A 24,019-nucleotide genomic window follows, 5' to 3' on the forward strand; every position below is an offset into this window, starting at 1 on the left:
ATTACTTTTTCATCACCGTCATAATTGCTGTTAATGGGCGACTAGTGGTTAGAGTGCAGTACGGCAGGCTACTTCTGCTGATCACCAGCTGCCAACAGTTTGGCAGATCGAATCTCACCAGGCTCAAGGTTGACTCAGCCTTCCATCCTTCTGAGGTGGGTAAAATGAGGACCCAGATTGTTGGGGGCAACAGGCTGACCCTGTAAACCACTTAGAGAGGGCGGTAAAGCACTGTGAAGTGGTATATAAGTCCAAGTGCTATTGCTATCTATGGCTGTTGTGACACTCCAGTTACAAGATACAAATCACATTCTTGCTGAATATTTGCAATCAGCAACTCTTCTAGAGAGATTGCTTGTTTTTCCTGCAGATATCTTCTGGACAATTCTTTTTTCCCCTCTTTTAGTATTTGGGCCTTTTCTGCCTCACCTCTTTAAAATTCCACAGGAAGCAATTTTCATTTTTAGTGCCTTTTGCACTGTTAGTTCTCTGCAGTCTATTTAGCCAGTAAGATTTCTTTTAAGAGAGCATTGTAAAAATTAAAGGTGTATTTCACCAAATTCCTGATTTAAAAAAAAAAAAGCTCAGAGGGCAAACTACAAACACAAATTGTACTGCCATTTCATTGGGAAAATGCTACAGATAACCGTCGACTTAAAACAGTTCATTTAATGACCAAGTTACAACAGCACTGAAAAAAGTGACTTACAACCACTTTTCACACTTAGGACCGTTGCAGCAGCCCCATGGATCAGAATTCAGACGCTTGGCAACTGATTCATACTTGTGACGGTTGCAGTGTCCCAGGGTCACAAAATCCCCTTTTGACAAGCAAAGTCAATGAGGGAAAGCCAAATTCGCTTACAACTGAGTGACTTAACATCTGAGGCAAAAGGTTGTAGAATGGGGCAAAATTCACTTAGCAAATGTTTCACTTAGCAACAGAAATGCTGGGCTCAATTGTGGTCATAAGTCGAGGACTGCCTGCATTTTCAGGGGATGGGAGAGGAGGGGGAATGAAGAAATGTCTCCTTCCTTCGCTTGTAAAATGTTTTATTTAGAAAACGCTATAAAATAAAAACAAAACACCCCAGTCCCAAATTTCCTGAAAGCAACATAAACTTGGGATGGGCATTTGTAAAAAACAAAACAAAAAAAAACCACTTGTTTTTCAACAAACCGTTCAGTGCTATTCTTTCATAGTGGCATCTTCGTATTCAAACTGCATCAGTGCACAAAATGGGTGATAAAAGGCTCACAAAATGTATAACATTCCTTCCATCGCGGTTTTGGACAGCTTAACTTTTTAGCTGTTGCTTATTGTTTTCGTCACAATAATGCACCAGTTACCATGGTCGTAGCTTGAACTTACTATGCAAACCTCAGGGACATTTTCTTCCAGCAGAGAGCACAGCTCCCCTTCGCGGAAAACATGGTAATAGCGCATAAAGGCTCTGGGGTCCTGCCCGTTAACCGCACAGTCTCCTACCGCCACCGCTGATTCTACCACAGACTCGCTCGAGCTAACGGATGAAATCCTTCTGAAGGGTTTTCCCGCAAAGGAATGACGATTGCTTTGATGGTTATGGCTATTCTTGACGTTTTCCATAGAACTCCTTAGAAATGAGGTTTCTCCGTTGCGGTGTTGGATTAAGGTCGCCGGCTCCCCATCATAACCTCTCAGGGACCCTGAAGCTGCCAGCCACTGGATTTGTTTATGGGCCGCACACTTTGTAAACACATCGTCATAGCGATCGAGCTGTCGTTCTTCGAGCAGTGCTGACTGACACCCTAAGTCTACGCTGCAGTGCCTGAAGGGTTGGACAGAAATGGTGCTGCTTGTCCATCCCACTGCATCTTTCAAGGGATCCATCTTTTCATGTTGCTTCCTTAAGGCAGACTCGTCAAGAGATCTGGAGGAAAACCAGGAACGGAAAGATCTTCCCAGGGCACCGTAAAATCGCTTTTCTTCGTCGTCAGAAATTTTCACGCAGCACGACCCAGAGAGGCAGTTACCCAATCTCAGAGGGGGTTTCTGATCAAAGGGACCAGGCTGACAGCATTTTGAACCCATCAGAGGTTTTGAATGCGTCGTCTGAGATTCCATAGGGGGTGCGGTATCAGTTTTAGGCCCGGGTTTATTGGATTCTGAAAGCAAGCGGGAACACAAGGCTTTGTTCCAAGGAACAAATACATCTTGTTTCTCAAAATGTCGAGTTTTTTGCTCCATAGCCCAGACGTAAATCATCATTTGGCCACCGGGTACCAGCACCCTGACCATTTCTTGAATCGCCTGGATTCGTCTTTGTTTTGTGGAGAAATGATGAATCACTGAAAAAAGAAGAGGAACGTGTTCTTTCATTAGGGCTACGCATATCTTGAATTAAATGTCTTTATAATCATGTATAATCACCTCGGCAGTTCAAATCCCTAGCGTCGTGTAACAGAGTGAGCTCCCATTGCTTGTCCCAGCTTCTGCCAACCCTAGCAGCTCAAAAGCATTTAGGATGGAAGGCTGAGTCAACTTTGAGCCGGTCAGAATTGAACTGCTGGCAGTGAGCAGAGTTAGCCTGCAATGTTGCATTCTAACCACTGTGCCACCATCGTTCAAATCACCATGTCTAATTCACTATAATCACTTTTCATCTTTGCAGATACCAGTTTTGATTGGAGGTGGGAGGCATATTGTAGCTTAAGATTCCAATGTGTTTCCTTAACAACTTTTTCCCCCTTTTGTCAGGGACAACCCATTTTCCCACTCAACACATTTTCTCATTTTCCCAAATACGCATATTGTTGTAGCTTTACAATTACAGCTGTTTCTAATTCAGTTCTGCCCGCTATGTACCCAGGCAGTTTGCCTCTTTAACTTACTGATATATCATGCTTATGAGCCGTGGTAGTGCAGTGGTTAGAGTGCAGTACAGCAGGCTACTTCTGCTGATCACCGGCTACCAGCAGTTTGGCAGTTCAAATCTCACCAGGCTCAAGATTGACTCAGCCTTCCATCCTTTTGAGGTGGGTAAAATGAGGACCCAGATTGTTGGGGACAATTTGCTGACTCTATAAACCGCTTAGAGAGGGCGGTAAAGCACTGTGAAGCGGTATATAAGTCTGTGCTATTGCTATTGCTCTCTAATCAACAAACCATTTCATCCTCTCGCTGCTTCCAAACCCAAGCAAATTATTCTGTGCCCCCCTCCCATTTCTAAGCACAGGGGAATCATTTAAGGATGTTTATTTTGCAAGATTGTGAGTTTGCTTATATCTAAATGAAGTAAGATTGGTAATAAAATGAAGAGAAACATTCCTGCTTAAAATTTCTAAATGTCAGTTTTTTTCAGCCAACTGGAATAAAGAAATTATTTTCAACTGGAAATTTTGGGAATGAGGTATAGGGTGTTTCCCTGGATGCTCTGTCAATGGGGGAAAAACTGACTGATTCATAAATTATCTACCCAGAGAAAATGACATCCTCAGAATATTCTTTGTTTTTTTTCTCCTCTGCAGCCATGCACCCAGCGGTGGGATTCAAAAATGTTAGCAACCGATTCTCTGCCCTGTTGCTGGGTGGGTGTGGCCATGGTGGGCATGGCCTACTCAGCCTCCTGCACCCCTGGGAGGGGGAGAGGGCGTTTTTGCCCTTCCCATGCTCAGGAGGCCCCCCCCCCAGAAGTCAAAAACGGAGCTTTTCCAGACTTCTGGAAAGCCTGTTTTTCACCCTTCAGAGGCTTCCACGAGCCTTCATGAGGGCAAAAATGGCCTCCCTGGGCTCCGGAAGCTCTCCGGAAGCCAGAAACGGGCCCATTTCTAGACTTCTGGAAGTTCCGGAAGGCCTGTTTTTTGCCCTTCCAGACCCTCCTCAAGGGCCCTGTACTTACCCAGCATGATGAACAGGCTGTGTGGAGACTCCTGGGAGGGGCAGGGCAGGGTGGGCAGAGCCAGCCAGTTCTTGTAACAACCAGTTTGGTGAACAAGATGCAAAATTAGCATTCGGTTCGCCCGAACCGGTCTGAACCGGCTGAAACCCACCCCTGCATGGACCCTTCTTGTTTTTTCAATATATATAAAATCCCTGAATTGGACTGATAAAAAGCCTGACTTCCTATTATCTAATCTTCCTATAATAAGTAAATTAGGAAATATTAATGTAGTGTCATGTAGTGTATATCGAAAGTGTTTCCTCCTGTCTCAGGTGTTGAGGCAATTAAAATCTCTTACCTCCCACTGAGATGATGGCATTGAAGCACAAATCCCGAAAAGGGAGGTGTAGGTTATCACAGATCATCACTTCACAGCCTTTATTTCTTGCAATCTCGATTAAGGGGCCACAATAATCGCATCCAAGGTTATATACTAGGTGGTTGACATCAAGATATTTTCCAATCCCACAACCTTAAACCAACCAAAAGAGAATTTTTATGTGAGGTTGATTGCCTTCATTCGTGAGGATTCTTTATATACAAGAAGAAACCAAGAAATCAGAAAGATGACCACGGCCAACACCACAGAGTCCTACTTAGCTCCCCTGAACATCTTTAAACTTGGGCAGTTGTCCCAGGTTTTCTGCACTTTCATTTGAGCATCAGGAATAATGATGGGTCTTCTAAATTGGGGGGATGCTGGGTAGGAACTTAAACACCTCTCCCTGCTGGAAGTGGATCGGAGTCTTTCCAATGAAAAGGATGCCTGACAGAGATTCAACAATAGGGTTGCTTTGGATTGGTTTCCACCATCAGATCTCTCTATGTCAGCGATGGCGAACCTTTTTTGGCTCGCGTGCCACAAGTGGGGGGAGTGCGGGGGGGTCGTGTGCGGGCGTGCCGCACCCATAATGCAACGCGTCCCCCAGTGCGCATGCGCGCACAATGCGCCCATTTTTGCATGCTTTTTTCGCCCTCCCCAGGCTCCAGAGGCTTTATAAGAGCCTGGGGAGGGCGAAAAGAGCCTCCCCCAGCCCTCGGAGGCACTCCAGAGGCTTCAGGGAACGTCCAGAGGCTTCCCTGAAGCCTTCAGAACGCTTAAAACCACCCTCCGAGCAACCCGGAAGTGACTTCCGGGTTGCTCGGAGGGTGGTTTTAAGCGTTCCGAAGGCTTCAGGAAAGCCTCCGGACGGTCTTTGAAGCCTCTGGGGGGGGCGGGGGAAGCTCTTTTTGCCCTCCCCAGGCTCCTATAAAGCCTCTGGAGCCTGAGGAAGGCGAAAAATAGCTTTTAAAAAGGTGAACTCAGCTGGCCAGCGCGCACATGCGCACTGGCCAGCTAACAGGGCAGCGCCTCGTGTGCCCTGACAAATGGCTCCACGTGCCACTTGTGGCACGCGTGCCATAGGTTCACCATCATGGCTCTATGTGCTCTGTGTGAAGAATGTAGGGTTCAAAAATGGACCCTCAAGGCAAAGGAGGAAGGATGTTATATGACTTCCACTTCTGCTCCTCAAGGAGGAGAACATTACTGTGCTTTAGACAATGTATAACATATAAAAATTCAATTTCCATCAAACTGTGTTGTATAGGTCAGGTTGTTTATGTCTTCTTGTACTCATTGGGCATCATGTGCAAATGCTACTTGGGGCTCAGTTGTACAAAGAATTAAATATCTATGCATTCACTGACTCTATCCTTTAAATTTCACTTTCTCCATTAACATGTACCAAAAAAACCCACAGGGCTGGAAACCCTGTTTCCTTGGTAACATCAGAACTATTGGTTTAAATCCAACTGTTGGTACAACTTTACATAGTAATGTAAAGTTGGAAAATAATAGAAGGATGGATTGTCTAATCCCATATTCCTTAAACCTTTATTTTCATGACTCCTTCCCACTTTTAAAAATTATGGAGAACCCCAAAAGAGTTTCTGTTTGCAGGGTTATATTCATCCATATTTACAGTATTAAAAATTAAAATCGACACATTTGCTGCAACTACCATTTCTCCTAGTGCTGAAATTCAATTTTTTTTACTACCAGTTCTATGGGTGAGGTATGGTGTGGCTCGGTGGGTGTGGCAGGGGAAGGATACTGAAAAATCTCCATTCCACCCCACTCTGGAGCCAGCCAGAGATGTTATTTGCCGATTCTCTGAACTACTCAAAATGTCCGCTACCAGTTCCATTGGATTGGATTTAATATGATATTAACATAGGCTGGCACATAATTTTAATTTCATAGACCTATGAGGAGGGAGGAGGCAGAAATGTCAGCGCTCCTGGATGACGAAGGCACGAAAGCTCCTGGGGAACGACGAGAACCTTCCTGCCTTTGCTGGATTTCGCGCGCTCCTCAAGGAGCGCGCAAAGTCCAGTGGAGGCAGGAAGGTTCTCGTCATTCCCCAGTCGCTTTCGAGGACTGTGGAGCGCGAGCCGGCGGAGCACGCTCAGGAAGGCGGGGAATGGGATCACGTGTGCTGGAGGCTGAGGCAGCCTGAGCCTCCAGCACACGTGGTCCCATTCCCCGCCTTCCTGATGACGTCACCAGCCTCACCAGCCATGAACCTCACCGCACGTCACTGATGTAGATCCTGTATGATCTAAAGCAGGGATCTCCAACCCTGGCAACTTTAAGACTTGTGGATTCAACTCCCAGAATTCCACAGCCATCTGGCTGAGGAATTCTGGGAACTGAAGTCCACAAGTCATAAAGTTGCCAAGGTTGGAGACCCCTAAATCTAAAGTACACAGATAATAAGTTCATTTCCTCAGAGAGAGTTTGAACCACAGGGAATAGTTATATGGTAATAAGAAAAAACTAGTCAATTAATACCTACCTTCTGGTGATCAACATAATTCAGAACAAGGAATTAAGAGTTTTGTCTGATCATTCTCCTCCTCACATCCCAAACTGCCATTCTGCCTATGACCTCTTCACACAGTTGTGATTCTCCTTGTCACTTCTTTTCGTCCATTTCATGGAAGAAGATTCGGACAGTAAGGAGGTTGGTGAGGAACATGGGCCAGTCCTGGAATCTGGGGAAGGCTCTGATGAGGGCTCTGTGTCGGAAGCAGAGATGGGGCCAGGGCCGTCCAACAGTTATTGGCTGCCTTCGGAGTTAGACATCAGTGAGACAGACAAAAGCTGGAGCCTGTTCCCAGTGTGCGTATGCACAGAATTGCCAGACAAAGGGAACAGCTAAGGAACAAGAGTCAACTCGGGAATAAGGGCACAGGTGGACGGTGAATGTCCCCTTCCAGGGGACATAAAAGAGGAGCGAAAGGGGAGTGGAATTTGCAGGAGACAATTAGTTCATTCCTGCATTCTTGCCATGTATTGCAGTGTTTGAAAGATATCAGCCTGGCCACTCTTCAAGCCTGATAAAGGTCGGTAATTGTGAACTATCTTGAAAGACTGTGGGAGAGGCAAAACTTTGCTGGAGAGAAACTCACTGTAAATTAAATAAAAGGGGTTTATCGGGACGAGGACTCGGCTTCATACTGCTGGGGAAGCTTAGGTCAGAACAAAAAAAGCAACAACCCCAGAACTTACCAATATCTGCAATCAGGCTGCCAGGCTTCTGTTCAAGTAAAAACTGCCGGACGCGAGGCCACGCTTTGTCTTGCAAGTCATTGAAATAAGAGGCTGTGCTTTCATAGACCTGATGGACATGCTGCTTTTCTAGCTGGAAGGCCTCATGTTCCATTCTACAAGAAACCACAGAGTGAGTATGCATTAAAACAGCAACAAATCTAGAGACTATGATTAATTTCTAGAAACACAGGAATAATGGTCAATCCCTGATATCAGGATGAACAACTTGCATCACCTGAATGCAATTGGTCCTTTTTTTTCCCCTCAAAGGGAATCAGCCAATTCCAATTTTCATCCCATCTACTTCAACTGCATCACTTAACTTGTCCCATTGCAGTCCTGATTTGTCGCTATACAAGAGTATGGAGAGGGCCTTGGAAATAAATGGAATTAAGGAGAAACTTCCTAACAAGTGAGAAGAATTAACCAGGGGAAGGTCTTGCCTCCAGAAGCTGTGGGTGCTTCATCACTGGAGGTTTTTAAGATGAGACTGGACAACCACTTGTCTGAAATTGTATAGGGTCTTCTGCCTTGAGCAGTGGTTTTGGACTAACAGAATAACAGAGTTGGAAGGGACCTTGGAGGTCTTCTAGTCCAACCCCCTGTTCAGGCTGGAAACCCTACACCACTTCAGACAAAGGGTTATCCAACATCTTCTTAAAAACTTCCAGTGTTGGAGCATTCACAACTTCTGGAGGCAAGTTGTTCCACTGGTTGATTGTTCTCACTGTCAGGAAATTTCTCCTCAGTTCTAAGTTGCTTCTCTCCTTGGTTAGTTTCCATCCATTGCTTCTTGCTGTGCCTTTGGATGCTTTTGGAGAATAGGTTGGCCCTCTCTTCTTTGTGGCAGCCCCTCAAATATTTGAACCCTGCTATCATGTCACCTTCTTTTCATTAAACTAGACATACCCAGTTCTAACCATTCCAGACTAGAAGACCTCCCAGGTCCCTTCCAGCTCTATTCTGACTGTAAACTGATTATATTATTATAGTATACTATATATTGATACTATACCCTATATAAAGTAAAGGTAAAGATTCCCCTCACACATATGTGCTAGTCGTTCCAGGCTCTAGGGGGCAGTGCTCATCTCCATTTCAAAGCCGAAGAGCCAGCACTGTCCGAAGACGTCCCTATGGTCATGTGGGGGCATGACTAAATGTCGAAGGCGCACGGAACGCTGTTGCCTTCCCACCAAAGGTGGTTCCTATTTTTCTACTTGCATTTGTACATGCTTTCCAACTGCTAGGTTGGCAGAAGCTGGGACAAGTAACGGGAGCTCACTTCATTACGCGGTGCTAGGGATTGGAACCGCCGGTCTGTCGACCTTTCTGATCAACCAGCTCAGCATCTTAGCCACTGAGCCATCGCGTCCCATACCCTATATAGCCAGTCTCAATAAAACAGAGTTCTAATGCATCTTTTCATATCTTTCATAACTTAGTTAACTTGAACAGCTGATAGTGAGGTTCAGTACAGATAAGACTCTTCAAAGATTTCCTGTAAGCCTCTTGAATGGTTCATAAAGAACCATCCAGGTATCCATTCCTCCGCTCTGGAAATGTGTTCTTCTACGCCCTGGGACAAAATGCTCACACTGAATTCAAACCACTTTAAAGAATTGCCAGCCAATGCCAAAAGTGCATTATATTTTCTTGGCTGAAAATTGGAACCAAAGACTTTGGTCAAAGCCCAAAGTCGACACAAACTTTTTCTAGAGATTCTTCAATGGTTGATGTGGACACCTAAATAAATCCTGGATAAGTAGGTAGCAGGTGAACTGCAATTCAACAGATATTGAAACAGAAAGCAGCCTAGGCTATTTAGGAACCCCAGATATCAATAACATGCTTAAATAATAGTTTGTATTGCTAAAGGATATGCAGAACTGGTCCACACGTAACACCAAGCCATCAGCAACCATTTTATTTGAAGTTTAAGGCAGTGTATGTGGACCTGGTTACTATACCTTAGATCTGTGATAGCGAACCTATGGCACGTGTGCCCAAAGTGGCACATGCAGCCATGTTGCTTGACACGTGCTGTGTCACCTGTTCCTCTTCCAGGTCTCTGGTATGCATGCTTGCGCAGGCGCGTGCAATGATCAGCTGGTCTTTGTGCGTGCGGCAGTGCCAGAAACTGGAAGAGCTGGTCTTCTGTTTTCTGACATCAGCTGATTGTCACACACGCCACTAACCAGAAGACTAGCTGCGCATGCTGGTAAACCGAAAGTTCATTTTCTGGCACACGCACGTCCCCTGGGCAGCTCCTCTTCCGGATTGCGGCCCCAATGAGTGATGGTGAACCTTTTCAGTCACTGAAGCTCAATTGACACACCATTATTTTTAAAAAAACAACAACAACAGGAGATATCAACCAACATTTTAGACAAGGAACAGAAGCTTGGAACTCCATCTTTTTAAAAAGGTGGTTTAGTACTGAAGGACCAAACCAGAGAGAAAGGTCTACATGACCTCTATGGCAGATCAACTTTGAATCTACTTGGACAAAGAGCACAGAAAAGGACGATTCCAAGTAGAGTAACCTACGTACTTCGAATATGTCTAAATCAGTGTTTCTCAAACTTGGTGACTTTAAGTCCTGTGGACTTCAACTCCCAGAATTCCCCAGCCAGCTATGCTGGCTGGGGGATTCTGGGAGTTGAAGTCCACAGGACTTAAAGTCGCCAAGTTTGAGAAACACTGGTCTAAATTAACAGAGCCCGATTGATGGGGCCAGCTCCCGTCTAGAAAAGCTTTCTCTATGCCTCTCAAAGGGCATGGCAGGGATATTGGCTTCTATCCCAAACTGGTTGGGCTCTGCTGTGATGATGAGACTCTTGTCATCTGGCATCAACCATGACATCAGCTGCAAAATAGTATCAGCAGTCTGCTCAAAGGCCACCACAGTAGCGAGAAAACATAATTTGATCAATAAATTGATTTTCTGATTCCCGTCAGGGATGTGGAAAGATCAAAAGCCACCATCTGGCCACTGGGGGTGAAAATCCACATGAAGCTTTCAGGATATGAGGCTAGTTGAATCTGGACTTGCTATGCATGCCAGCAACCTTTGCCAGGAGCCCCTGCGGGAATTGGGCCAGCTGGGAAGTCAAAGAATGTCTGTTGCCTTCTTTCTCTTTTTCTCACACCTATCCCTCAATCCCACACAACTTCTATGTATTGCTATAGAAAAAAATCAGCAATGAATTTCCAAAACTTATGAGTCACCTGCGATGATATTATACATTTCATACTCTTTTCAGAACAGTATATCTTTTTCTAACAATAAATAAATATATGCACACAGATTTGCAATTTCCCCACCCGCTTACATTCAACACGCACCAACTTTCTTCCGTATGGTTTTTTGTTTTTTTTAAAGTGTTGGAAATCCATTTTTGGATTGGGCCTTTAGAATTTTCAGCTTTCAAAATCTGTCACATATTTTATCAAGTTAAATATACGCTGGGGAAGTGCTACCTTTATTCATCTGTTACACTACAATGTTATTGGTTAGCAAAAGAAGGAGCAAAGGTTTGTTCCCAGGAGTAACTCAGTAGACCCTGCTTATCTCCCGCTGTAACTCCAGGTTTGTTCAAACATGGATATGGATAGTTATCAAGGGCAAAAGTCACTGCGTAGCTGAGAGTCCTTTGGAATAAATAAGGTTAACTGTGGATGAATCATAGGAAACTGGGTTTCAAACTAAAATTCAAGGGTCTCATGTCAAAGTGCTCCCAGTGTTGTTGTTAGTTGCAAAGTCGTGTCCGACCCATCATGACCCCATTAACAACGTTCCTTCGCACCTTCCTGTCCTCTACCATCCTCTGGAGCCCATTTAAGCTCCCTACTGCCTACTGCTTTGGTGATTCCATCCAGCCACGTCATTCTCTGTCATCCCCTTCTTCTTTTGCCCTCCATCTTTCCCAGCATTAGGCTCTTCTCCAGTGAGTCCTTCCTTCTGATTAGGTGGCCAAAGTTCTTGAGTTTCCTCTTCAGGATCTGGCCTTCTAAAGAGCAGACAGGGTTGATCTCCTCTAGGACTGACCGGTTTGACTGCCTTGCAGTCCAAGGGACTTGCAGGAATCTTCACCAGCTTCCAACACATTTTCACAAAAAGTAAGAGTCCAAGATGAAGATCCAATGGTATGTACAATATAGCTTCTCTTTGCCCAACCGTAAGTCTGGCCTTCAGATTTAAATGACTGTTTTCTCTTGATGTATATAGCACATCTCCATATCTTTGTACCAGAATCTATTTTTCTTCTATAACATCAAATCAACCTCTTCTTCTTTTCCCCTTTCCATGACAAAATCCCAAGAATGTGCATCATCTCTTTATTGCAGAATTATTTGTGCTAAACATTTGGAACACAGTTTTCCTCATGGAAAGTTAGTCTTAACAAGAAAAGTCCACAAACCTTTCTTTTTTTTTAATTTATGAACTCAAAAAAAATTTACTAGCCAAGCAACCGACAAAGATTTGTTTCATGGAGTTATCTACTTTCTACAGAGGTCTCTGAAAAGTAGCATTACATCAAGTCATCTAATTTCAAGCTTCAAGACAGAGGGAGACTCTGCTGTCACACTTGAAGAACAAACATCTGGTAAAAATCAAGCAAAACACGCGGTCAGCAAAACTGGGATGCCTGTCATTCACTGACAGAGGATGGCTAAAAATAAATCTTTTTTTTAGCTATAAATTATCCATACATTCTTTGCACTTTTAAATTGCATTAATTTTCAAAATTCAATGCACTACATTTAATTCTGTGTGTGTGTGTGTGTGTGTGTGTGTGTGTGTGTTTGATAACAGAAAAATGTAAGCAGCCATTACATACCTTCTGATAATTTGAAAAATCAAGTGAATTTCAAATGCCAAGCAAGAAACCTCCCTTAATTCAGTTAACATTTTCAAATCAAAATTGCTATGCAAATACTATTAGAAGGTGCTAGAAGCAAAACCCATCTTCCTTGGGGGTGGGGTGGGGGTGGTTTGACTAAGTCTGGGACTGTCACTTCTGCTTACATATTCCACTCCATTTATACCCAGCAGGGCACATTTATACCAAGCAAGGCAGAATTTCCATAATAGTCTGGCAGCAAAACAAGAGTTGCTGTTTTTACATGACTTCAGTGTTGCAGTTGTAATGCATCAAAAACTATTCAGATTAATACATGAGCGTGGTTGATTTCAAAAATAAATAGGAATCTCCAAAATCAAGGTCTTTCCCAACTTGCCTCTAGATCAGGCATGTCCATCCCATTGGTCAAGGCCGCATGTAGCCCTGGACAAATAATAATGTGGCCCCACAAGATAATAATAATTATCTCGTACATCAGATACGTCAGTCTGGGAAGCCACCAACACAACAAATATTGGAATTTTATTGATATGGATTATACTAGCAGAATCTTGAAAATCTTTCCCCTTCTCTCCTGCTGGCACCAAAGAGCATCAAGACTTTGAGGTTCTTTCTCACCCCTTGCTGTTTTCTTAACAAGCTGCCACATATTTTCTGCAAAGCTCTCTCTATACTGCTCTACACCACCTTCTGTTGGCCAACGTGGACTCACTAGACTAGAGACTCATTCGTTTCTGTATCAACCTGATATTGTCTTATTAAATCTCTTCCTTTCTTACAAAAGAAAAGATAATAATAATTATTAAAAAATAAAGGAAGATTGGTTTTTTTCTATACATTAACTATAGTATATATATTTACATGCAGTCCAAGCCAATTCCTGTTCACTCAAAGTTGCCCAGGCAAACCAAAAGATTGGACAGCCATGCTCCAGATGTCCAATTAAATGACATGCTGGCTGGCATTGTTGGGGTTGTAGTATAAACCACAGTCGTGAAGAACAGGTAGGGGACAACTAATAGAAAGGTCCTTGATTAGACATTCCTGAAGGCAATAGTTGCGTGTTAGAATATTAGGTGAAAATTGTTCAAAACAGGTTTATTTATAGAGACTGACATGTATCATATTAATGATGCCTTATTCTGTTCCAAGTGAACTCATTCCAATTAATGACAAGCTGTCAACCTTACCAGGTAAAACAGATAGGAAACATGGTCCGTTAAGCTAATTCGCCTTTATTGTAAAGCTACATTAACAGAATCTTACAAGTTTGAAAGTACAGCTTTTCTGCCATCACCTTCACAGCTCAACGTAAGGAGCGCTCTTCCTGAACCTCTTGCTCTACCCACAATGCAGCTCTGGGCTATGCTGTCTCTGATCTGACTACTCCGTGTCTCTTAACGCCAGTCCCCCAGAGTCATTCCAACATACAACTACACAAGCATGTTTCAAATTAACAAATTAATGTCAATTCTTTGCCCTTCGTTAAATGATGTTTGCGTATTCTACAATAGGCTGAGCTCACTCTACTGTATAATAAGGCTGATTCCTGTCTTCCTCCTTCCCTCCTTCCTTCCTTCTGTAGAAAGTTAGCACCACTCCTCTCCTAGAAGAATGAAATATTTTGAGAAATATTAAAAAGGCAGAATATTATATTTCCCTGTATGATAAAAGAAGAAAGATGTTTTAAAAACAGAAAGCAGCTCCCTGACCCCAGCAGATATTAAGAAAAACTGGCCCAGCCTATTGACAAGACAAAAGACCTCCAGCTTCAGGGTGATGGGATTAAGACATGACCCTCCAGGACATAATAGGATTAACCCATCTAGCAGCAGAGCTCATCACACGGCATAATCACCTGGGGACATTGCATCACCCAGCAAAATTCAACCAAACCTGGGACTCAGACAACCTACAAAGTTAAGCTATGAGCCCTACAACAGCAAATAGAATTCATGTTCTTGCACAGGAACAAGAAGTTCAATTGCAAAGCCCAACAGAAGGTATAAATCTCTCTCTCTCTCTCTCTCTCTCTCTCTCCCTCTCTCTCTCTCTCTCTCTCTCTCTCCCCCTCCCTCCCTCCCTCCCTCCCTCTCTCTCTCTCTCTCTCTCTCAATTCCATGTAGTCAGCTGCCCAGAACCACTCATTAAACCATAATTCCAATCAGCTTCCATGTTTCCAGTGTCTTTCTCTCGGCTTGGAACTGAATCAGGTGGATATTTCTTCCAACACTTCCTTCCTTCCTTCTTTCCTTCCTTCTTATAAAGAGAAGAGTCCAGTCTCTCCAGAATAGTGAGGTGCCGCTTGTCTTGAAGAAAAAAAACTATTCTGATCACTCTATTCTACCAATGTAGATGTCACAGCAACAGTTTGAAGCCTAACTTCAATTATCCATACAGCATTCTCCCATCTCTAGCATGTGTGATAGAATATTCTGTGCCTTGAACAAAGAGAGTTCAGAAACAGAAATACAGCTGGATCAAACCATTCCATTTTTGCCTGTCATTCACTTTTTGAAAAGCATGTATGGCATGCCAAGGTTGCTGATTGAAACTGGTTCTCCACAAGCCACATAAAGAAGTCTTTTTCCCCCAAACATAAATTTGGAGATTTAGTAGAGGTTTTATCAACATACCAGAGGGGCATTTCATGAAGTTTTAAGGAAGCCCTTTCCAAACAAGTCTCTCAAATATTTTTGGAGTTTTCATAATTCTAAAACAACATAACTAATAGACATTTTGGTTGAAAATTACAGAGGGTGAAGCCCAAATCCCTGGAAAAGCACCAAGCCTGAGAAATTTGACCTAAACTTCCATTGAGATGATTAAGGCTGTGACTTGTTCTATATTATTAAACATGATGAACTGCTTTATTGATGGTATTTTATATAAAGCGACAATTACAGTCTGAACTTTTCAGGTCAAGTAGCAATTATATATTTTTATTAAAAAACAGCAAAAATAGTCTGCACTTTTTTCCTTCCAAAATGTCATCCTTTACACCAGGGGTGTCCAAACTTGGGAACTTTAAGACTTGTGGACTTCAACTCCCAGAATTCCCCAGCCAGCTCTGCAGTCCACAAGTCTTAAAGTTCCCAAGTTTGGACACCCCTGCTTTACACAGTATATGATTATTTTTTGATTCTACCAGACTAATTAAAAGTGCATTTGCTGTCATTTGGTTTTCTTTCTTTTCTTTTTTTAAACACGAATTGATTTATTTCCTTTTGGCTATGATTCATCCTTTGAAGTATCCATCACAACTTCTAAGATGAGGGAGATTTCATTATACTACAAACCTTAAGATTATTTTAGTGGAGATGCAGTTGCAGACAAATACAGATTTGGAGTGAGTTATAGATCACTGAGGATACATGCTGTATTATTTTAATTGCAGCTGTAGATGACAAGAAACATATCATTTTCTAAGACTCCTATAATAAACTATTCTTGCATATCATTCTGGATATGATGATCTCCCAAAAACCATGCTATCCTTCTCTCTCTCTCCCTCCCTCCCCCGCTCTCTCTCTCTCACACACACACACAATTCTGGTTTAGTGGATTTATTAATATTCCCCCGCAACTCCCTTCACCAAAAACCCAGAATTGTCCCAATTCAGTCCAGCCACAAACAGACCAATATTAGTCCACAGAGCAATGGCCAATAAATCTACAAGGCACTTGGTCCAGAGTTCCGAGGCATGTTCCAAAGTCAAAGTACGGTGTCAATCCAAAACAAGGCAAGAATCACAACCACAAAAAAACACATAGTGTCAGCCTCTGCTTCGCTTACTTGCTATTGGCTGCCATAGAAACGGGGAGGGTGGGGGCATGGTATTTGGGATGGGAATAAATGGTACAGAAGGTGATATGGAAAAGGGAGTTTCCTTCTCACCATCTTCTGCGCATACTGGTGGCCGGTGTTTGGACCTGGTCAAGGCCAGCCGTCCTGCATACCATCATGATGATGCCTTTCGGAGATGCAACCCACATGACGCCTAAGGGAGTTGCAGATTGGACACTGGGGTGGGGTCGTTGGAGGGAGGTGGCTGGGTTATCATTTGATATGTACTTGTTCGCGCCTTTCTGGCCCAGATCTTGCTTTACTTTCACTGCTATCTTTTCATAACCAGTAAAAGTATTTTAATTCCATGAACAATGGAGTTGGAAGATTTCTTTCTTGGTTATTGATGGAGGCACGCCTGACACATAGCTAGGAAATGAATGTGTTGTTTCCAGTATCGCCTCCATCTGTCTGCTGTGCTAAATAGCCAGCTTCTTGTGCATCCCATCAAGAAGGGCCTCCTCGCAAGTAATCTGGCTGACCTTCTCTGTTCCTGTCTTTTCTCTGTCCTATGTGTTCTTGGATCAGGGGAAGAAGGCAGTTCCTCTCCCTCATCGCTAACTGGCTCCATCTGCATGCTTTCCTCACCCGAAGCCTCAGGTCTGTCTTGCTGCAGCTGTGCTTAAGCCAAATCCCTTTCAGATGGCTGCTTGGAGCCATTGACCAACTCCCCTCCAGATGTGCCTGGAACTGTTTCATCTTCCTCTGGGATGACATCTGGAGAGGTATCTGGGGAAGCGTCCGAGGGAAGTCATCGCAAACTCCCACCTTCATGTCAGTGTAATTAAATGGTAATCTAAGAAATATCTCTTGCAAATCTTTACACTTGTTGTTATTAGTTGCGAAGTCGTGTCTGACCCATTGTGACCAATGGTGGTTTCCTAACCGGTTTACTACTGGTTCGCTCGTGCATGTGCAGAAGCTTCCAGGAAGGTGGGCGGAGCCTCTCGCTGCCGCACAACTGGTTCAGCCAAACCAGGCCGAACTGGGAGCAACCCACGTCTGGGTTTTCATAGCAAAAGTTGGGTTGCCATTTCCTTCTCTGCTATTACCCGTCCGTCTTGAGTGGCCCTGCATGGCATAACTCATAGCTTCACAGAGCTTCATTGAGCTACGCAAGCCAGTAATCCATAAAGGGGTTTTTAGTGTAAAAGATCTTTACGCTAACAGACCCAATTCTACATGTTGTAATGTATATAACTGAAATCACAGCCTCTGAACTAATGGATACGCAACTAGAAAAAATTCATGGAACTTTGTGATATAAGTTTCAGCAAGAAACTTGCTCAAAAGTGGACAAGTTCAATAATACCCACAACAGTGTAAGGGTTGGTTAAGATGATGCAACTTGAAGAGATAGCTAAATTAACTCCTTTGCTTAAAGAGAAAACAATTGCTGCGTTTACAGATGACTGGAGACCTATTATACTTTTTTTACATAAAATGAAAAAATGCACTTATGATTTGTGATTTTGATGATTTAAAAATGCTTAATAGAAAAGACTAAGCATAGAGTAACAGATAAATTTTTAATTGTAGTTATATTTGTTAGAAAGAAAATCTGAAGTTTTTTCTTTCTACTCTTTTTCTTCTTTCTCTCTGCACTTTTGGGGCTTCCCCCCCCCCTTCCTTTCACTTTTCTATCTTTTCTGCTTTTTTCTTTTTATTCGTTTCTTCAATTTTTTTATGATCTTTGTAAAACTGTTAATAAAAATTTGTTAAAAAACATTGAAATGAATGTAGATTTATCACGGGCCATGCAGTATATATATTGCATTGTGCTAAAGGCTTAGCATTTAACATTTTCAATATACAATCATATCTTGGTATGCGTCAGTAATTTGTTCCAGAAACCAATGAGTACCGAGAAAACCACATGACTTTACTACATGTCCTGCTATTTTGGCCGGAAGAAATAGTGAGTCATGAGGCAGCCGATGTCTGCTGACAATTCTTCCTTGCACCTGTATTACTGGGAGAAAGACGAGCGCTGGGACAAGATTTCAGCTTCCAAACACGTCAAATACTGAATTTGACAAGCTTTGTTGTCAAGTTACAATAAGGCATACAATCAAAAGCCGTGATGGTGCAGTGGTTAGAATGCAGTATTGCAGGCGAATTCTGCTAACTGCAAGCAGTTCGATTCTCACCAGCTCAGCCTTCCATCTTTCCCAGGTCCGTAAAATGAGATCCCAGATTGTTGAGGGCAATATGCTGACCCTGTAAACTCTTTAGAGAGGGCTGTAAAGCACTATGAAGTGGTATATAAGTCTTAAGTGCATTTCCTACTAATGAATAGTATTTGCCAGGTGGCAGGACACGTTATCAGGATCAACAATAAAAGGGGCTAGAACTGGTTAGCATTAGAATGGGAGACCAGAAGAGATATAGATTAAATGTAAATACTAATCCCAAGAAAACTGTTTGGATTTATCTTTAGAGCCACCTGGAGTCAAACTGGGCTCCAAGAGATTTAGGGACAAAGCAGTCCATTCTGATACATGTGAATAGAATAGAATAGAATAGAATAGAATAGAATAATAGGATGGGATGGGATGGGATGGGATGGAATAACAATTGGGAAATAGAAAGCTAAAGTTAAACAAGTTTGCAAGACTCCAGGTTAAACAAGGTGAATAAAGGTGAATATCTTACCATTCCCTGCAATTCCTCTGGGGTTCATTTTCAGAATAGAGCATAAGCAGTCATAGGAAAAGTACTGGTGATTTTCATGCAAAGCTTTTTGCATAATGCTTGTGTGCATCGATAGCCTCCTACTCCTGTAAATGTCTGTTCTAAAATCGTAGAGATGTGCATACTTAAACAGTTTTCCATCACTGCCAAGCAGAGTCGGCATAATGAATGCTTAGGCAGAATGTTATCCTGTGGATGCTTACCCCTTGTAGAACAGTACTCATCTTTTTCTGCTTATCTCTTTCTTTGTAAACCGTAAAAGAACAAATGACCTAATTTGGCAGGATATTTAAAGGCACTCTGTACTGCTGCAAAACAGAAGAAGCCCTTTTGTCTTCGGCTGGTTCATACAGTTCTGTTACATAATGCCAAAAGCAAGCAAAAAAAGGAAATAATTGGACAGAAGAATTCTTTGCAACATATTCTAAGCCACTGAAAAACAACATGCTAAATACTTTGGGTCTCATATTTAAAATCATGTAATTTTCATTCAGTTGGACCATAAGAAAGGCTGAGTGCTAAAGAATGGAGGCCTTTGAACTCTGGTGCTGGAGAAGTCCCTTGCGAGTCCCTTGGACTGCAAGGTGATCAAACCGGTCAGTCCTAGAGGAGATCAACCCTGACTGCTCTTTAGAAGACCAGATCCTGAAGAGGAAACTCAAATACTTTGGCCACCAAATGAGAAGGAGGGACTCCCTGGAGAAGAGCCTCATGCTGGGAAAGATGGAGGGCAAAATAAGGAGGAAACGACAGAGAATGAGGTGGCTGGATGGAGTCACCGAAGCAGTAGCCATGAGCTTAAATGGACTCCAGAGGATGGTAGGGGACAGGAAGACCTAGAGGAACATTGTTCATGGGGTTGCAATGGGTCGGACACGATTTCACAACTAACAACAACAATTTTCATGCAACACAAGGGCTAGTATCTAAAGGATTCAGTGATCAATTCAGTAGGCAAAACACTGGAAGCAATGAGTAGTCTTCCATCAGGACAATGGGAGGAAAAAAACTGCCTTCCAGAAGCAAAATGGGAAGCCACAACTGGAGCTATTTACCTTTTCTAAAGAGAAAGGGAAGAAAGGTAGCTATAAAATTTGATGATAACCAAATACCTGAATAATCTCTAAACCTTCAGAACGTCATGTAACGAGGGAGGAAGTTCTACAAAATTCTAATATAGCACCAGTAACTGGACAGCAGTTGTGCATCTGATGTCCAGGTTCCTTCCTTCTATTTCCAGTTTAAAAGATCACACTGGAACTGATGTGTAAGGTACATTCCAGCAGCCTTGAAAAGGTGCGTCCAGCTGAAAAAAATGCTGGGTTAATTAAACAAATACAGAGAGAGTTTAGGGCAGGGGTGTTCTGGGAGTTGAAGTCCACAAGTCTTAAAGTTCCCAAGTTTGGACACCCCTGGTTTAGGGTAATGGTTAAGGCAACAAGCTAGAAATCAGAAGACTGTGAATACCAGACCCATTTTAGGCACGAAGCCAGCTGGGTGACCTAGGACCAGTCACTCTCTCTCTTAGCACGCAGGAGGAGGAAACGGCAAATCGCTTCTTGAAAAACCTTGCCAAGAAACCTGCAAGGACTTGTCCAGGCAATTCCCAGGAATCAAGACTGATTCTCAACAGCATCAAGGCATTTAAAAAAAAAGGGTGTGAAAACAAGCAAAAGGAGAGTGAGGCATTCATCGGAAGCCAGCTACCTTTTCGCCACACAAGATTACAATCCCCTTTGCTGGAGAGGGATATGAAATCCGTCCATAGAATTGGACTGGGATGAACTTAATGTACCTTACCAACTCTACCAAATTTGCCGTCCCTTAGCACAACAAATGGGCCTTTAAAACAAAAACCCCAAGATATCTGTTAGCCAAGGCCAGTGGTCGGCAAGCCGCGGCTCGCGAGCCACATGCGGCTCTTTACACACTTTAATGTGGCTCTTCTGTGTGCCGGGCGCCCGCTCCCCTCCCTCCTCTCGGGCACTTCAAAACAAGCGCCCCTTTCCCTTTTTTCTTTTCGACCCACAATGATTAGGGAGGATCCTGAAATCGGGCGGGGACGAGAAGCGAGGAGGCAGAAAAAGAAACGGAGGCTAAGGAGCTTCCCCCCGCCTCCTCCCAGCAAAAATCTAACCAGGGAGCCGGGCGGGCAGTAGCAAATTAGCCGATCACGCCGCGTGATCAGCTAATTTGCTACTGCCCACCGGCTCCCTGATAAGATTTTTGCGGGGGGGGGGGGGGGAGAAGCTCCTTGGCCTCCGTCTCTTTTTCTCCCTCCTCGCTTCTTGGGGCTCCACCAATGGGGGAGCAAGGCCCGCCCAGCGCCAGGCTTTGGGCTAACACAGAGGTCTGCAAAGTTGGCTGTTTTAAGACTGGTGGACTTCAATTCTCAGAATTCTGGGAGTTGAAGTCCACCAGTCTTAAGAGCCAATTTTGCAGATCCCTGGGCTAATATGATTGATGCCCTTGGTGGACTTCAATTCTCAGAATTCTGGGAGTTGAACTCCACAAATCTTCAAGCTGTCAGGTTTGAAGACCCTGGGTTTTTTTTTCTAAAGGGTTAGGGGTGCAAGGGTCTTGCAACTTGACAGCTTTAAGACTTGCATGCTTCAATGCCAGAGTTTCTGAGCCAACATGACTGGAGGAGGAATTCTGGGAGTTGAAGTCCACAAGTCTTAAACCTGTCAGGTTTGAAGACCCCTTGGGGTTTTTTTCCTAAAGGGTTAGGGATGCAAGGATCTTGTAACTTGACAGCTTTAAGACTTGCGTGCTTCAAATGCCAGAGTTTATTGAAACTAAAAACAGTGTACCATCCTATGTATTTTCGGTTTTAAAAATGTGGCTCTCAAAATAAATTTCAATCGTGGTTTTGGCGAGATTTGGCTCAGTTGAAAAAAAAGGTTGGCCACCACTGGCCTAGGCTTTTGTGGATTATAATCTAATTCTTCCAGTCTTACATTGCCAGGGCATATAACGTCCCATGGGAAGGAGAGAAAGAACTGTAAACAATGTAATGGGAAGAAAATGAGGCAGAGAAAAGCTAATTATTATTAAAAGGGCCATGATATTTTGTAGTTTCAGCTAACATATTTTGTAGTTTTTGGCTAAAGGAGAGAATCTCTCTTTTCCAGCGTAAAAACATGAGCATGTAAGGCTAAAAAGAAAGCTATTCAAGAACTGTTACAGGTATACAAGGATCAGCATTTGTGGTCTACGGCTTCACCTTTTCCAGTCTGAAGTAATATCTATATATATGGATTTTAGCACTGAGGAAGCAAGCTCCGTTTCATCCATTCCTATAATGGATGGCTAAAGAAATCAACTTGCAAAAAAGGAACTGGCAATCTGCAAGGCTGGAAATGGAAGTTTCCCAAGCCTGCCGGTGATCCTGGAGGTAAACAGCAGAGCAGCAAACGCCTCTCGCCAAAAGGATGCTTGAAAAGCTTCTTTAAGAATCAAGCTGCCCTAAGACAACAAGTCCACCCCGACCAAGATCGGAGCTATTTTAAGAGTTTGGCAGCATGCAAACAACCCCATCGATCAAAGGACCCGGGGGGGGGGGGGGGGAGAGATGCCAGGCATCAAGAGAGAGGTTGTTGTTGTTTTTCATTTCCCAAAACCGGAGAGTCGGTGGAGGGATGAATTAAAACCCAGAGGGAGAAGTTGTTCGAGGATCAGGTTTGAAAGGGTCCGACTTAGTAAACAGGCAAGGAAAGCGACAAACTTTCCGGGAAATAATCAGAATTATTTTAGGGCTTTTGTTGCGTAGAGTAGAATAGGGTGGGGGGGGGGGACGGGGACGGAGAAATAGTAAGCCCAATAAATCATTTCCAGACTATTTTCGCAGCCTGAATCCCAAGGGAATTCCTCCACTAAGAATCATCAAGTAGGCTTTTGCAGGGGTGGGGGGAAGCCCCCGTACCCATAACGCGCAGCCAGTCAACCCTTCACAAAAGAGACCGCGCCATACGAGAGACCAAGTGGATACCGTAAACCTTCTAGCAGACTCGCAAACGGCGCGGCAGGTATTCAAAACAGCATAGCTGGGAAAATAATAATAATAAGGCAATCTTTTCTCCCCCTTTACCTGCACCGGCCAGTAGGTGGCAGGGCGGAGGCCGCCTCATCCGCCCCTCGTGCACCGCAAGCTGTCGGTTACCAGTTGCCGCTGCCGCATCCCGCCTGGAGGCGGTACCTGAGCCGGAGCTGCGGCGAGGGGCAGCCGTCGCACAGCCCGGTTCCAGCCCGCGGCCGCTTCTTCCTCTCGGCCTCCTGCGGCGGAGAAGAGCGGGCTTCGGCGGCGATGCCGGCAGGGGACCGAGGAGGGAACCCTGACACGCGCACGCGAAAGAAGGGGGTGAGGGGGGTTGCAGAGCGCACGCGCACGCGCTCCTCACCCACCCACCCACCCTCCGCCCGGCGCGCGAAAGGCGGGCGCGCGCAGAGCGGCGGGAAGGTCTCGGCCGGCCCGAGGGGAGGCGGGTGGGGGGGTGATGAGCCCGCGTGACAGAAATGGGCAGGGGGAGAGGTGGGAATTCCCTGAAGAAGCCGAGAAAGATCTCCCCTCCATTCACAGTTAAGGTGCAACTTCTGGCTTGGAAATCTGCGGGTTCCCACGTTGGGCAGTTGCTCTGGAGAGTTGTTGAACTGCGGGGGTCCTTGATGGTCTCTGAGCTTGGGGGTTCGTCTGTCACCGAGGGAAAAGGCCCCGGTCAACCTATTTTCCAAAGCAGGCAAAGGCAGGACAAGAAGCGGCGGGTGGAAGCTGGTCAAAGAGAGAGAGGCAACCGGAGGGAACTAAGGAGAAATTTCCTGACACCGAGAGGACAATGAAACAGTGGAACAGCTTCTCTCCAGAACGTGTGGAGGCTTCAACACTGGAAATTTCTAAGAAGAGACTAGACAGCCACCTGTCTGAAAAAGTATAGGGCAGCGATGGCGAACCTTTTTTGGCTCGCGTGCCATAAGCGGGGAGGTAGCGTAGGGGAGGTCGTGCACGGGCTTGCCGCACCCATAATGCAATGCGTGACACCCCCTGGCACGCATGCGTGCATGACAGGCGTGACCCCCCCCCCATTCTTTGCAT

The 24,019-nt window shown here is 44.2% G+C and overlaps 1 protein-coding gene across 2 annotated transcripts; it reads right to left on the reverse strand.

The window, feature by feature from the left end:
• Positions 1 to 294: 294 nt before the first annotated feature.
• Positions 295 to 23,264, reverse strand: TRMT9B (tRNA methyltransferase 9B (putative)). Of its 2 annotated transcripts, XM_081958878.1 has the most exons (4): positions 23,021 to 23,264; positions 7,480 to 7,634; positions 4,222 to 4,395; positions 295 to 2,331 (listed from the first exon to the last, which is right to left on the reverse strand). In XM_081958878.1, exons 2-4 carry the CDS (start codon positions 7,631 to 7,633, stop codon positions 1,307 to 1,309), a joined length of 1,353 nt encoding a protein of 450 aa, XP_081815004.1. In that variant the 5' UTR covers position 7,634; positions 23,021 to 23,264; the 3' UTR covers positions 295 to 1,306. The 2 variants fall into 2 exon arrangements, with proteins under 2 accessions (XP_081815004.1, XP_081815005.1); XM_081958879.1 differs by lacking the exons at positions 7,480 to 7,634; positions 23,021 to 23,264 and adding an exon at positions 6,764 to 6,896.
• Between the last annotated feature and the right edge of the window lie 755 nt (positions 23,265 to 24,019).

The sequence above is a fragment of the Natrix helvetica genome, assembly GCF_964273705.1.
Source record: "Natrix helvetica genome assembly, chromosome: 7".
Taxonomy (NCBI): domain Eukaryota; kingdom Metazoa; phylum Chordata; class Lepidosauria; order Squamata; family Natricidae; genus Natrix; species Natrix helvetica.